Below are 13,521 nucleotides of genomic sequence, written 5' to 3'. Positions count from 1 at the left end.
ACATGTTTTGATCTCTATACCGCCATAAATTTTTTAAAACTGTGCCAGTTGAAAAATGGTATATGAAAATAGGATGTATGGAGATATTTTTCTCAAAAAAAAAATTTTTTCTTTTACTATTTTAGAGGAAAGAGGCTTTAATAATACTAATATGGGAAATAATTTATCTAAAAAATAATTCTCAAATGGAATTGTATACAATGAGATCATTTACTTTTAGTATAAAAAGGTCACAATTACTTACAACCATCTGATATGAAATTTGGTATCTTAGGTATGTTACAAAATTCGAAAAACATTCTGCTAAACTTTGAGCTTGGTCAATAAAATAAATGCAACCACCAAATTTCACATCCAATGATCAAGATTAATTGTGACCATGTTGTACAAAAGGTAAGTTGTCTCATTATATACTTTCCATTCTCAAATTTATAAATTAATAAAAAATATAAAATTAAACTCATAGTTTTAAATACATGTTTTTTAGGGTGATACAATAAGATATTAGGATAGGGTAGTTACCTTTCTATTATAAAGGAGTTAGAGAGAAATTTCCACTCTAAATATTTAAAAACAAGGGGACAACTCTATTACTGTTCCTATTACATATATAAGACATTCTCTTCTCAATCTTAGGGTGTTATTTTTCAAGGCACATATGAGTAGAGTGTATACAATTTTTTTTTAAAGGATTGGTAGGTCCTAAAATTAGTTCTCATTGAGGTTAACCTCATGGTCATTGGGTCAGGACCACCGTTTGGGTGATGAAAAACGGTTCACAAGAATCATTTGGAGTTGCGAATCTTGAGAAAGAGAGGCAAAAGATGGAACAAATGAGGTTAATCTTTACATAATTTTTTAATAAAGGGTGCGGTTTGATTATAGCTGAGGCTATAAACAATCAAAGCAGAGCACACCTTCAAATAGTGTCGAGAAATGTGGCTTCAATACTGAAAGTCTTTGTAATAGCGTTAAAATATATTTTCATCTCTAATTATAAAATTTAAAGCTTAAAAAATAATGTAGATTGAGAAGATCTGTAAAAACTTGGAAATCTTGAAAGTTGACAATCCAAAAATATATTACAAGATGCACTATTTCTAAAACTTGAAATTCATTTTTCTCATGTCCAGATATTTGGGCATCAAAACAACCTTTTTTAGTGAAATTTTTGAAGTGCACTCTAATTTGATTGTTTAGAGCCTCGGCTCTATATAAACCCTTTTTTTTAATAAATTCAAACATTTCCCTAAATTCAATTATAATCCAATCTTTCTTTTTCTTACCTTTATTGAGATTTTGAACTTGATTATTTTTTAAACTCAACTCTATGCATCGTTGTTTTTTTTTTTACTTTCCATATGATGCATATTATTAAGGACATGACTAGCATACAGCCAAGTCCCCTATGTAGAAATGTATGCTTAGCAATAAATATATTTTTTAAATATAATTTGATTCTAATTTTTAGAGTATATATAATCTTTAATATGCTGATCATGCAAAAAAAAATATGAAAACTAAAAATAATAATTATATTAAAAAAACATATGGACTGTTAATTGTAATTGTTTTTAGATGAACCACCTATTCACATCTATCTTTAAAATCGATGTTTTATACCTCTGGACCGCATATTGTAAAAATGCAGTCCAACCCACATGAAACAATTGTTCTATTATTAAAGCAAAATGTCGTTCTTTCTCAAAAAAAAAATTGATAATTAAACTTGCTTACTTTCTACTTATAAAAGAATGTTAAATCCTGGAAGGCAGTTTAATCATTAAATGTACAAATCTTTTGAAAGCTCGATAGATAGCTAGAATTAGCTATGAGAAAATTTACATGTCTATATTTTACTCTATACACTGTCAATTGATATAGTAAACCATGCCCAATTTACGTGCCTCAGCTAGTTTTCATAATATACATTTTTCATATCTATGTACCGTGGCTCCATGTATTTTGGACTAGGACGGGCTTGAGTTTTAGATTCGAGCCCAAGTCTGGTCCAAATTCAGATTTTTGGGTCCAGGCCCATCCAAAATAAATCCAGGCTGGACTTGCTCGAGTTCTTGTCCAGCCCTATGCACATGGCACACAACACCCAAAGATTTCCATACCCAATTCAGCAAAGTAAGTTTTTTTCCTTGTTGCCACCCTCAGACTTCACTTGACGTTATGGCTTTCATTCTCAGTGCGACCATCATAAACCGCTAACCATTTCAAAAATTAGTAGTCTCTATTCCCATTGAATTACCCCAAAAAAAAAAAAAAAACAAACAAACTAGCAAAAGACCACAAATGTCCAAGGAAACTTGCAGGGAATCTCTGCAAAACAAACATAGAATCAAGCGAAGCATCTGGTGGATATCCAGACATGGCTTTCAAGCTCCAACCTCATGAAAAAGAGCACTAACTCAATATTGGAAAGAGCTGGTCAATTTGCCTTCACTAACTCAATATTGGAAAGAGCTGGTCAATTTGCCTTCCAGCTACAAAGAGTTGTTGTGGTCCTGTGTCACCTTCAATGTATTTCATTATGTTAGCATCGTACCCGATCACACCTCGGCTTATGGCCTTCCCAGTGTCAACATTATACAGAGATATGTTTCTCGAACCTTGACCAGGTGTAGCAACAGCCTTTCCATTGTCAATAAACACAGGTTTGTAGATGCGGTAGCAGGTCCTGATATTGGCTGAAACATGACCCTCAAGCTTATGAAGAGGTTGGCTGGGGGCTCTAATGTCGTAAAGAAGCAAGTATGGGTCCTTGCTTGCTGAAAGGAGGATGGACTCATTTGATGGGCACCATTTGGCCATGTTGACACCAGTGGAATGGTCCGAATCAATGAAAAGAGAACAAGGCTGCTCAGACATTCTCTTATCCAGAATGCAAATTCGGCCATCTGCTCCACAATCAGCAAGCACATTTACGTCCCTGTGAAAGATGTCCCAGGGGATTTTCAGGGTTGGAAAACAGGTAATGGGATTCCTCAAAGCTCATGCACATTTCCAGTCTACATTCATCCTTTTCGAATACGGCACCTCAAGATGAAGCTTTTAAAATGCAAATGATTGATCCTGTTGCTCTTGAAGCAGTTCATTTGAATAAAGATGCATTTATGTACAAGTCAAGAGTGCGAGCACATGTAAGATTTGCATTACAAAGCTTGCAGTTGAATCAATGCAACTATTAAGGTAAAGGACAAGTGGCGAAATTGAGTTAGAACTTTCCCATGTAATAATTGCTTACATAATAGTAAACAAAGGGTGAGGTTTGCATGAGGTTGCAACCCTTATTTTTTGAAAAAAGATAACTTGTATTAAGAGTAAGGAGAAGGTATACAAAATAGCAAAATAGGACCCTATTTATAGGTTCAGGTGAATACAAAAAAGAAAATAAGATACAAAATTCCGTGCAACATTCTGTGCATTCTCAATCTGAAAATTCGAGACTGTAACTGTGTACAAAAATGATTTTATGTACCAAGCTCAGTCGAAGCTGCTGCTTCCTCTTTAGCAAAGGTATCATCCAGTGAATTTGCTTCTCGCCAGATGTGAGTCCAGGAAGCTTCAATTGGGCTGATAATGTCGAAGATTTCATCAAAGTTGTGGACTAGTCTCCAAGGAGGATCAATAAAGCCTGAGACCCGATGATGGATTTGGAGTCTCTTTCAATTGCAATCTGATCTCCCCAATCTGGTCTATACACCCTCATACAGTCAAGTAATGCAACAGCCTCCGCTGATGTGCTATCATTGATATCAATGTGTTTGGAGAGGGAGCAAATGATATGACCGGAGTGGTCCCTGAACAGGCCTCCGACCCGGGTAGGTCCTGGATTTCCTAGGGAACATATATCAATGTTCAATTTGATCTATCCCGGTTGGGGGGCTCCATTGCGAGGCCCTAGCCACCCTCGGGGTGGAAAGGTGGCACAATTGGAACCAATTAAGCTAGTAATCTGAAGTGGAATAAGCTCTAAATCGCTTAAGGTTCTTGGTCCAGAAGATGACAAAAGGATAACACGTTCTCCTTGATGCTAGTTGCTGAATTACTTTCACCTCTGAAAGTTCTATGGTTTTTTTTTTATCCAAATGGACCACAACAAGATGACAGAGACTGTGGCCTTCCATAGTATGGCACCTGCCTTGGGCCAAGGGAAGGATTGTGAAAGGTTAGAAAGGCCAGGGACTGACTGAGGGGTGACCCAAACCCAACTAAAAAGTTGAAGAATTTGCCCCCTAAGGAATTTGGCCACCAGGCAATGGAGGGATAGGTAGGCATTAGTCTCTTTGTAATTGTGGCACATGGGGCAATGGTTGGGAAGTGGGATGCCTAGCTTTTGAATTTGATCCACAGTAAGCACCCTTTGGTAGAGAGAGAGCCAATTGAAGATTTGAAGCCTTGGATGAATAAAGGTTAACCAGGCTTTGGCCGAGGTGGGGAATTCTTGAAGAGGGTTGTAAGAAGATGCCGCACTCAAATAACACGAAGAAACTGTGAAAGACCCATGGGAGTTGGGGGACAAAATAAGTCTATCTGCGCCCGCGTGAGGATGGTAAATGGTTTGCAGTAAGGCTTGGAGCTGGAGGAATGACCCAACTTCTTGGTCTCGCTCGAAGGGTCCGTCTAAAGATGGGTGACATGGAACGACAGGAAATAGTTGGGAAATTGGTTAAGGATGGAGGCATCTCTGCCAATAGCAAGCAGAAATAGGTCAGGAAAGGAGTCCCTCACAGGGGTGTGACTGACCCATATGTCATTCCAAAAGAGTGTGCAGCTACCACTTCTTGGGAGAATGCGAGAATGTGATTTGAAAAGGTCGTAGCAGCGCATGTTAGAGCGCCAAAAGCCAGAGGAGAGGCCATTGGCCTGGCATGGGGGCATCCATCTGGTAGGATGGATACGATAATTACTATGGAGGACCTCCTGTCATATGTGTCCCTTTTGGGTGAAAAGTTTCCATCACCATTTGGAGAGGACAGCAGAATTTGTGTCTCTCAGGTTTTGGATGCCCAAACCACCTAAAGGATTTGGCCTACACACCTTGTCCCAAGCGACAAGGTGAATTTTGTTGGTTGTACCAACTCCTGACCACAAGAAGTTCCTTATAAGCTGTTCTAGGCAGGCTGCGATCAAGGCCTGGATGTGGAACAAGAACATTAGGTAGATTGGGACGTTCGAGAGCGTTGCCTTAGTTAAAGTAACTCTCCCGACAGAGAAACATTAAATTGAGCCAGTGTTCTCAAAATCGAATTGGAATGGTTAACCGGACATGGGCTTGAAAGCGGTTTAACCAGCCTAATCGGTAAACCGGTCGATTCAACCGTTCTACCCGAGCAAGTCCCGAACGTCAAAAAAGTGTTGAAAAAAAAAAGTACAAAAAATACAAAAAAAAAATCTACTAAATATGATAAATATATAAACAATGATTAAAACAAAACACATTCAAATGAAGTTGAAAATTAATGAAAAAAATGGATTTTAACCCATTTTATATTTTCCAATTGCTATTTTTAAAATTTTCTAAAAAAGATACGAATATATAAAAGAGAGTATCAATGACCAAAACAATATTTAATCGTTACCATAATGTAAAGAATATTTAAAAATGCATTACAAGTCAAATTCCTTATTTTTGATAACTTATCTATATTTTTCTGAATTTTTTTTAAAAATACCGGTTGATCACCCTAACTACCGAAAACAATGGCCAGTTCCGATCTAACCAGGCGGTTAATGATTAGATCGGGCGATTTTGCAAACAATGAATTGAGCATAGAAAAATAAATATGACGTAAAATCCCACAACCTAGGATTTTAGCTGTAGGGCTGTTAAAATAAATCATGAGTCCAGCCCAAAACAATATAGGGTAGGCCCAAACCCAACCTAGGCCTGAAAATTTAGTTTGGGGCCCGATTTCATATTAATGAGACCTGGGCCCTAAAAAATCAGGCCCAGACAGGTCCTAAATAAAATAGAAAAAAAAATTCATATATTAACTTATATACTTAAAAAAAAAATTCGGGTGGAATCCAACAGCCCGCGGGCCCTAATATGTGGCCCAAACCTGATCTGCGATTGGGTCAGCCCAAAATCCCGTAGGCCAGCCCAGGCTAGTTCACAGCCCCATTTAGTTGCCCTAGTTATCAATTAATAATGCTAAAACTAGGATCTTACATATATTATGAACCCTACAATTCTTACATATATTAGGAACAGTGCATGATTTTCCCATATTAGGGTTTTCTTGATCTTAGACTTACATAATGTTATGTCAAGTTTATCTTTATAGAGTTGTCATATGTACCACTAGGCTGAAGTGTCTAGCAGTTGTGAAACATCTTAGACACCACACGACGGTGTCTATGTAACACTACTGATTTCACCTCTAGTAGGCCAGCTGGGACTGGGCTGGTCAATTTTTCTTATCTGATGATTCGTCTAGTCATGGAAATATCAACCAAGAAATAAGTTCAAAAAGAATAGTCCACAAATAACAAACAAAAAAAAGACCAAGTTCTTATGTAACACTTAAAGAAGAAATATCTCAAAGATATGATCTCTACAAACAAGAATAGTTTAATAGAAGATGACAACTGAGAAAGAAATATAGAATGCATTAAGTAAACAAAGGGCTACATGAACAATGTCTCATGATTACCTCCACAGTGCATTGCTGGCAGCTAAACATGCAAGTTCTAGTGACCTTTGAACAGAATGATGTGGAACGGGGAAATCAAGAAGTTACCACCCCAAACCCATGGAAAAAGGATTATGCCTGTGCTGTGGAGGGCTATGCCATGCCGCTACCACTAAGGTAAATATCTAAAAAAAATGATCATTTCATACCTAATTTCAACTTTATGGCTTCTGCTCTTGAACAAAGCCAGCCACAGAATTATCACATCACCCATCCTAATTGCTTTTAGAGAAACCCTCAAGGATACACCATAAACCTAAAGTTAAATAGTGCTTCTAAAAGAGTAATAATACAACAGTTGCCAAGAAGGCCTTATACCCTCCCAAATTCAGAACAAAAAATTAATAATAATGATAATTAGAATAATAGGAAACTCAGCTTTCATATTTGGTACAAAAAATTAAAATGTTGGGAAGCAACAGTGTCTTATTTCTTGCAACACCAAAAAACAGCTGTCTCTCTCAACAGCAGAAAGAAGAACGCTCTCTAGCCACTAAGAACATGCATGATTTCCCACAATGCCAAAAGCAACCCCAACCACCATCATTTGAAGATATGATACTTATCCATCCAGTGTTCAATAATTGTCAACATGATTCTACTCCTAGCAACCCTATATTCAAGAGAAGATTATTATTTTTTAAGGCTCAATTTTGAACCTCACTCCATAAGCAATATTCTATCCTCTAAGCGAATGGCTCTCTCATATTTATACGAGCTCCAATCACTTCCAAAACCAGGCAGAGTTCTCAAACTCCCAAAGGAATATATCTTTCCAATAAGGATACCATAATCTTAATCATCATCATATCAGCTTGGCAGTACTAACAATTGAAAGAAATCCTCCCCGTGGAAAATTCACTGACCATTCCAGAGTGCAACCTACAGTAATTTCACCATACTGATGTTAGGACTATAGAATAATCTATTTTCATGACTAATAATTGCATTGAATGAAATGCCTCACCACATAACTCCCCTCAAGATTATCACCAAGTTTGGCCCACAGTACCTCCCTAAAAATGAATGAGTCATGAAACTGTTCCCACAGAATAGCCATCCAAATAAGAAGGCCCCATGCCATCACTTAATCTTATAGAGTGCAAAAGCCACCATTGTAGATACCTAAGCACACACAGATCATTGTATCAGTGAGCAAGTAGGCTTTAATCAATTACAGTCATTGTCATAATTTTCCCACGCAAGGAACAGCTGCAATTCATGGCATGTGAGATTCTCACTTTTCCAACTACTATACTTCTAGCCATGTTATCTGATATAATCGAATAAGTAATTATGGTTATGCAACCTCATGGCCACCTTGTAATGTAGCCCAGAGAATGCAAACAAGACAATGTACAAAGAACTGAACTTTCCCAATGTTGCAGTCGGTTAAGCTCCCCATACAAGGTACCAAAACACATTACCTATAACTAACCACTCTTCAAGGGAGTCATCTGTCATAGGGCTGAAGGCAGCATTGGAAGTCCAAACACAAGGAAGACAAAGGAAGCAACCCAACTAAATCAGCACAAATCTTACTTGTTATAACCATCTTACTTATTATAACCTTACAACAACAAGAACAGCAGCAGCAGCAGCAATAAATAAAAATATGTGTGTTGTAATTCTCGGTAAACCTCAAATCCTAGAACTACTGAGATGCATGAAGCAGAAGCATGGATGGCAGGCAGTAAGCTAGCCAAACTTCCCAGATTTAATATAGGCCACATGTCTTTGCAACATTTGGGACTCCATTTTCTACCAGATATGATAGCGCCGGCAAAATTTCAAAGCTTCACAGAAGGAACCACACATTCTCATTTACATGTATGCACATAACCACAAAGAAAACTAGGGGACGAGTATTCACTTTAAAATTGAATTAATTTATTAGCAGAAGCAACATGAGGTTGCTCTTTATAAGACATTTAAGCACAATATTTGACAAGCAAAAACCATACCTTCGTGATCAGCATAGTGCAGTCTGGCCTACAGGAGTACTAATTTCAAAGCATCTTCCAAGTAGGCATTGTTGAAAGATGTACTTAAATAAGAGAATGCAGTCAATTGACCAATATACAGTAGGTTAATGCATTTTCCTACTGTCAATTGTAAGGAGTTATAATCCAAAAATGTGTACCAACAATGTCTACACATTGGTTTATGTGGTTCAAAACTGGCACCCATAACATCGCCTCATACAAGTGCATTACCAGGCCACGAATAAGAACCTTGATATTAATGACAACTACTCTCTACCATTTTTCTTTTTCTTTTTTCTTCCTTCTTTTTTCGTTTCCTGATGAATCTTTGACTATTTCTAACACATTACAATAGAACTTGCAGTTACTGCCTTGGCAGCAACATCAGCAATCTCTCTCCTCCCATAAGCTGAGAGTTTCATGTTCCTCTGCACGACTATTTCAACAACTCTAATGTCACAAGACAAACCAACGCACAAATAGCAAAAGATGGAGACAAACAAGCTAAATTATTGTTTAGAGTGATATCAGCACTTCATTTCAAGAGACGAACTGATGCCATGATAGGAGAGGACAGAGATGCACAAGAAGAGAAACAACAACAAAAAGAGAAGATTGACAACAAAAAGAAAAGATTGACAGCAAAAGGCTACCTGAAAGAAATCCCTCTTACGGGTCCACAATGGTGACCCGATATCCTCCTCTCGATGACCATGCCGCCGCCACTAGAGCTGAGCCTGCACAAGGCAACAGATGAGTCTTTGGATGCAGTGCCATAAGAATCCTTCATGTGATCCATAGAGAACACACCACTCGAATGCACATCCCTCGACTCCCCAACCATTTGAGGAGAGCATCCTCCACAAATTCGTTTCCTCACATCCCACACTACAATTCCCCCGTCGTCGCAGCTTGAAACGAGCAACATTGGGTTCTCGTCAACAAATTCCACGCCTGATACCCAACTCATCCCACACTTCCAACTCATCAAAGGCCCTTCTAAGCTGTTCCCACCTTCTTCTCCCTCTTCCTCTTTTTCTTCACCCTCTCCTTGGAAATCAGTGGGAATGCCATAGACAGAGACATAGCCTCCATGTCCACCAGCAGCAAGTAGAGAAGCTTTTCTCTCTCCTCCAAGATGAGAGAAGTTGAGGGCGTAGATCTTGGTGAGCAGGGGATCAGAGAAGAGCTTACCCACCTTCTGGAAACCAGAGATAGAGCCAGAAACAGGATGGGGTGAAGGGAGGGTGCCACCTGCATGGCAACCATAATTGAACACTGATGAGTCTTCAAATACTAAACACCCTTCTTCCTTGGTGTCTTCTCCTTCTTCTTTAGAGGTGTCATTCTCTCCTTGATTGGGCAGCGAGCGTTTGCGAGTGCTTCTTCTAAGAGGGAGAGGAGAATCAACGGAAGCTTCAGGGGGCTTCTTGTTGGGTTTGGAGGTTTTCTTCCTCTTGTTGCATTTGTTGGGATTGAGAGATGGAAGGATGCCAAGTGAGTTCAAGAATTGGAGGTTTCTTTGGATGTTGTCCTGGCGTTCGCGCTCGTAATCATTCATTTGAATGACATTATCATCGCCATCAATGCTGTTGTTGCTACAGTCCTCATCGAGTCGAATATTATCATCAGTGGTGCCGATTTTGCAGTGGATTTGAATCTCATCGTTGTAACTGGTTGTGTTGTTGTTGGAGTTAGGGAGCGTCAGAAAGGCCTCATGGGTTTTGGTAGTTGTAGCGATTTCGGAAGTGGGGAAGAGGAAGGAATGGAGAGAAGACTGTTTCAATCTTAGTTTCATGGAGGAAGAAGCCATGATGATGACCTGCCAAAAAGGAGATGGAGAGGTGAGACCACGCTTTAAAAGTAGTGCTCTCTCCCCCCTGCTGCTTCCATGGCTTCTAGAGAGGGAAGGTTAGTGAGAGGAGTGAGAAAGCGCGCGCATTTTGAAAATGGCAATTTGGCGCGGTGCTCGCGACAGAAGAAGACGGTGCACGATTCTAAGGGTACGTACGAAAGGCCCAAACGGCCCCTTAGGGAAAATTGTCTCAAGCCGGCTTGACCGCATTTCTAGACATGCGGTACACCGTATGCGGTCCACAAAGGTGTAAAGTTGGTGTTTCATATAAAAACAATTGAAACTAATGGGCCAAATATTTTCTTATTAGAATTATTATTTTTAATTTTTAAAATTTATTTATTTTTTTTATATCATCTCCAAGTTAGAGATTACATGTTCTTAAAATTTAAGTCTTAAAATACGTCTCAACAACATATTTATTAAAAAACCCGCATTCTACATGTACGGGCAAGCCCATATAGAAACCCGATCTTTTGTTTAGGGAAGAAAATGGTACTCTATTTGTACCAAAAAGTAAAGTACACCATTTGTGTGCATAAATGAGTCCCCTCATAAAACTATGTTTACGAGATGAATTTTTGACCTACTTTTTAAGGATATAAAATCTTTAATATGGAGATCATGAATATTAATAAATAATAAATTTTAAAAATTAAAAATTTTTTAATCTTTAATATGGAGATCATGAATATAAAAAAGAAAAATGAGCCTATAGGATCCTCTCCCACCTATGTGTGTAGGACTCCAAAGGATCACCATTAAATTTGACACGGATCTATAGAAAAGTCAAATCTCACACCCATGTGATAACTTTTTTAGAGATCCATACCAACTTTAATGGTGATCCTTTAGGATCCTACATACATGCGTGGGGGAGGGTCCTATAGGATCATTACCCTATAAAAAAATGAATAAATTTTAAAAATTAGTTTCAGTTGTTTTTGCTTTTTAGATTAACCACCTATATTTATGATGGATGCTTCATACCTTAGAGGACAAAATGAAGAAATGCATCTCCCGACGCATTGAACAATTTTCCAAAATAGTTTTTTTGTTTGTTTTTCTCTTTTGTGAAAATTTCTTATGGAACCCTAATTCATCATATTATTTCATGGTAGACCCTCCTTCCGTTTTTCTTTCAAGCGGCAAACCCCTAAAGATTTTACCATACCCCTTCATCTCTTATTTCCCTACTTTTGACCATAAAAATTAGCCCCAATAAATTTTTTTATACCATTTCAACCCAAAAACTTTATTAACCATATTTTTCCCTTTCTACCTATTAAAAATGTTTTTTGGTTGAAATGGTATAAAAAGATTTTTTGAGGTTAATTTTTATGATCAAAAGTCAATAAAAGAGGAAAATAGCAAATAAGGGCATATGGTGAAATCTTTAAGGGTTTCCTTATGCCCCTTGAAAGGAAAACAGAATGATGGTCTATCATGAAATAATATGAGGAATTAGGGTTCTATACGTTTTTTTTTTTTTTTTTTTAGGGTTTAGGTCAAGTTGAAACATATTCATATACAATTTCACACACACACACACACACACACATATATATATATATATATATATATATATATATATATATATATATATATATATATATATATATATATATATATATATATATGAGTAATGATCCTATGCGACCCTTCCACACTCATGTGTGCAGGACTCCAAAAGATCACTATTAAATTTGGCACAAATCTATAGAAAAGTTATCACATGGGTGTATGACTTGACTTTTTTAAAGATGTATGTTAAATTAGTGATGATCATTTGGGGTCCTACACACATGGGTGTAGGAGGGTCTCATAGGACCATTACTATATATATATATATATATATATATATATATATATTGAGTAGGATTCCAAGCTTTGGAAGTAAAGCGAATGAGTTGTTCTTGAGAATCAATTTGTTGTTTTAATATTCCTCCTAAACTTTAGGACATAATATTAACCAAGGCATTATCATTCCCATTGATCGATCTATTATATTTGCTGATAAATTCCCTGATAAAATCTTAGATAAAACCGAACTTCAACAATTTCTAGGATGTTTAAACTATATTAGTGATTTCTATAAAAATCTTGCTCTTGATGCTAAACCTTTATATGATAGACTCAAAAAAAATCCTCCACTTTGGACGGATCTTCATACTAATGCAGTTCAACGACTCAAACTAAAAGCTAAAGAATTACCTTATTTAACTTTACCCAATCCTACTGCGTTCAAAATAATTGAATGTGATGCCTCTGAACTCGGTTTAGGAGGAATATTAAAACAACAAATTGATTCTCAATAACAACTCATTCGCTTTACTTCCAAAGCTTGGAATCCTACTCAAAAGAATTATTCCACTGTCAAAAAAGAATTATTAGCTATTATACATTGTGTAACTAAATTTCAAAGTGATATTCTTAACCAACACATTTTAATACGCACAGATTGTAAAGCTGCAAAAGATATTCTGCAAAAAGATGTTCATAATCTTGTTTCCAAACAAATTTTTGCCCGCTGGCAAGCTATTTTATCTGCTTTTAACTTTTCCATTGAACATCTTCACGGTACCTCTAATTCTTTGCCTGATTTTCTTACCCGTGAATTTTTGCAGGGGGGCCGTACATTACCAGCTCTTCCACCTGAAGAGCCACTCCCTTACGGATTACAACTTTTTCATCTAAATATGAATATAAATACTAATACATCTCACAAATCGAAACAAAAAACCCCAATGAACTTAGTTCCTTTTAATTCATCTGAGCCTCTTATGCTCAGCCAACCCTTTTTACCATTACAACCAATGTCTCTACTAAGATCCACCAATGTACCATAATATTTTATTCAAAATCCAAAACATAATACACCAAGTCCTGCTTTGTCTCCAGCCCAAAACCCAAATAAACAAACCTCCTCAGTCCAAATCTGCTTACATAGATAAGGCTTTCCTAGCTGATA

At 37.3% G+C, this 13,521-nt stretch overlaps 1 protein-coding gene across 4 annotated transcripts; it reads right to left on the bottom strand.

Annotated features, from left to right (window-relative positions):
* Positions 1-2,223: 2,223 nt before the first annotated feature.
* Positions 2,224-10,702, bottom strand: LOC110008556 (hypothetical protein). 4 transcript variants are annotated; one of them, XR_016041747.1, is made up of 3 exons: positions 9,349-10,691; positions 7,678-7,835; positions 7,079-7,592 (listed from the first exon to the last, which is right to left on the bottom strand). XR_016041747.1 is itself a non-coding variant. In XM_088848494.1 (3 exons), the coding sequence occupies exons 1-2, from the start codon at positions 10,506-10,508 to the stop codon at positions 7,742-7,744; spliced, it is 1,254 nt and encodes a 417-aa protein (XP_088704620.1). In that variant the 5' UTR covers positions 10,509-10,691; the 3' UTR covers positions 7,079-7,592; positions 7,723-7,741. The 4 variants fall into 4 exon arrangements, 3 of the variants coding, with proteins under 3 accessions (XP_020532242.1, XP_088704620.1, XP_088704621.1); XM_088848494.1 differs by having other exon boundaries at positions 7,723-7,835; XM_020676583.2 differs by lacking the exons at positions 7,079-7,592; positions 7,678-7,835 and adding an exon at positions 2,224-2,941 and having other exon boundaries at positions 9,349-10,702.
* Between the last annotated feature and the right edge of the window lie 2,819 nt (positions 10,703-13,521).

This window comes from Amborella trichopoda, chromosome 9, assembly GCF_054954075.1.
Source record: "Amborella trichopoda isolate Santa Cruz 75 chromosome 9, AtrichopodaSantaCruz75HAP2 v2.0, whole genome shotgun sequence".
Lineage (NCBI taxonomy): Eukaryota > Viridiplantae > Streptophyta > Magnoliopsida > Amborellales > Amborellaceae > Amborella > Amborella trichopoda.
The sequence above is the reverse complement of the archived record's forward strand: the minus strand, read 5'-3'. Positions and strand labels throughout refer to the sequence as shown.

Excerpts from the sequence above, each read along its gene's own strand:
- LOC110008556 (XM_020676583.2), bottom strand. The coding sequence starts at position 10,508 with ATGGCTTCTTCCTCCATGAAACTAAGATTGAAACAGTCTTCTCTCCAT. Across the intron at positions 2,942-9,348 it reads GTAAGAGGGATTTCTTTCAG|GGACGTAAATGTGCTTGCTG; the intron begins GTAGCCTTTTGC and ends CATCTTTCACAG.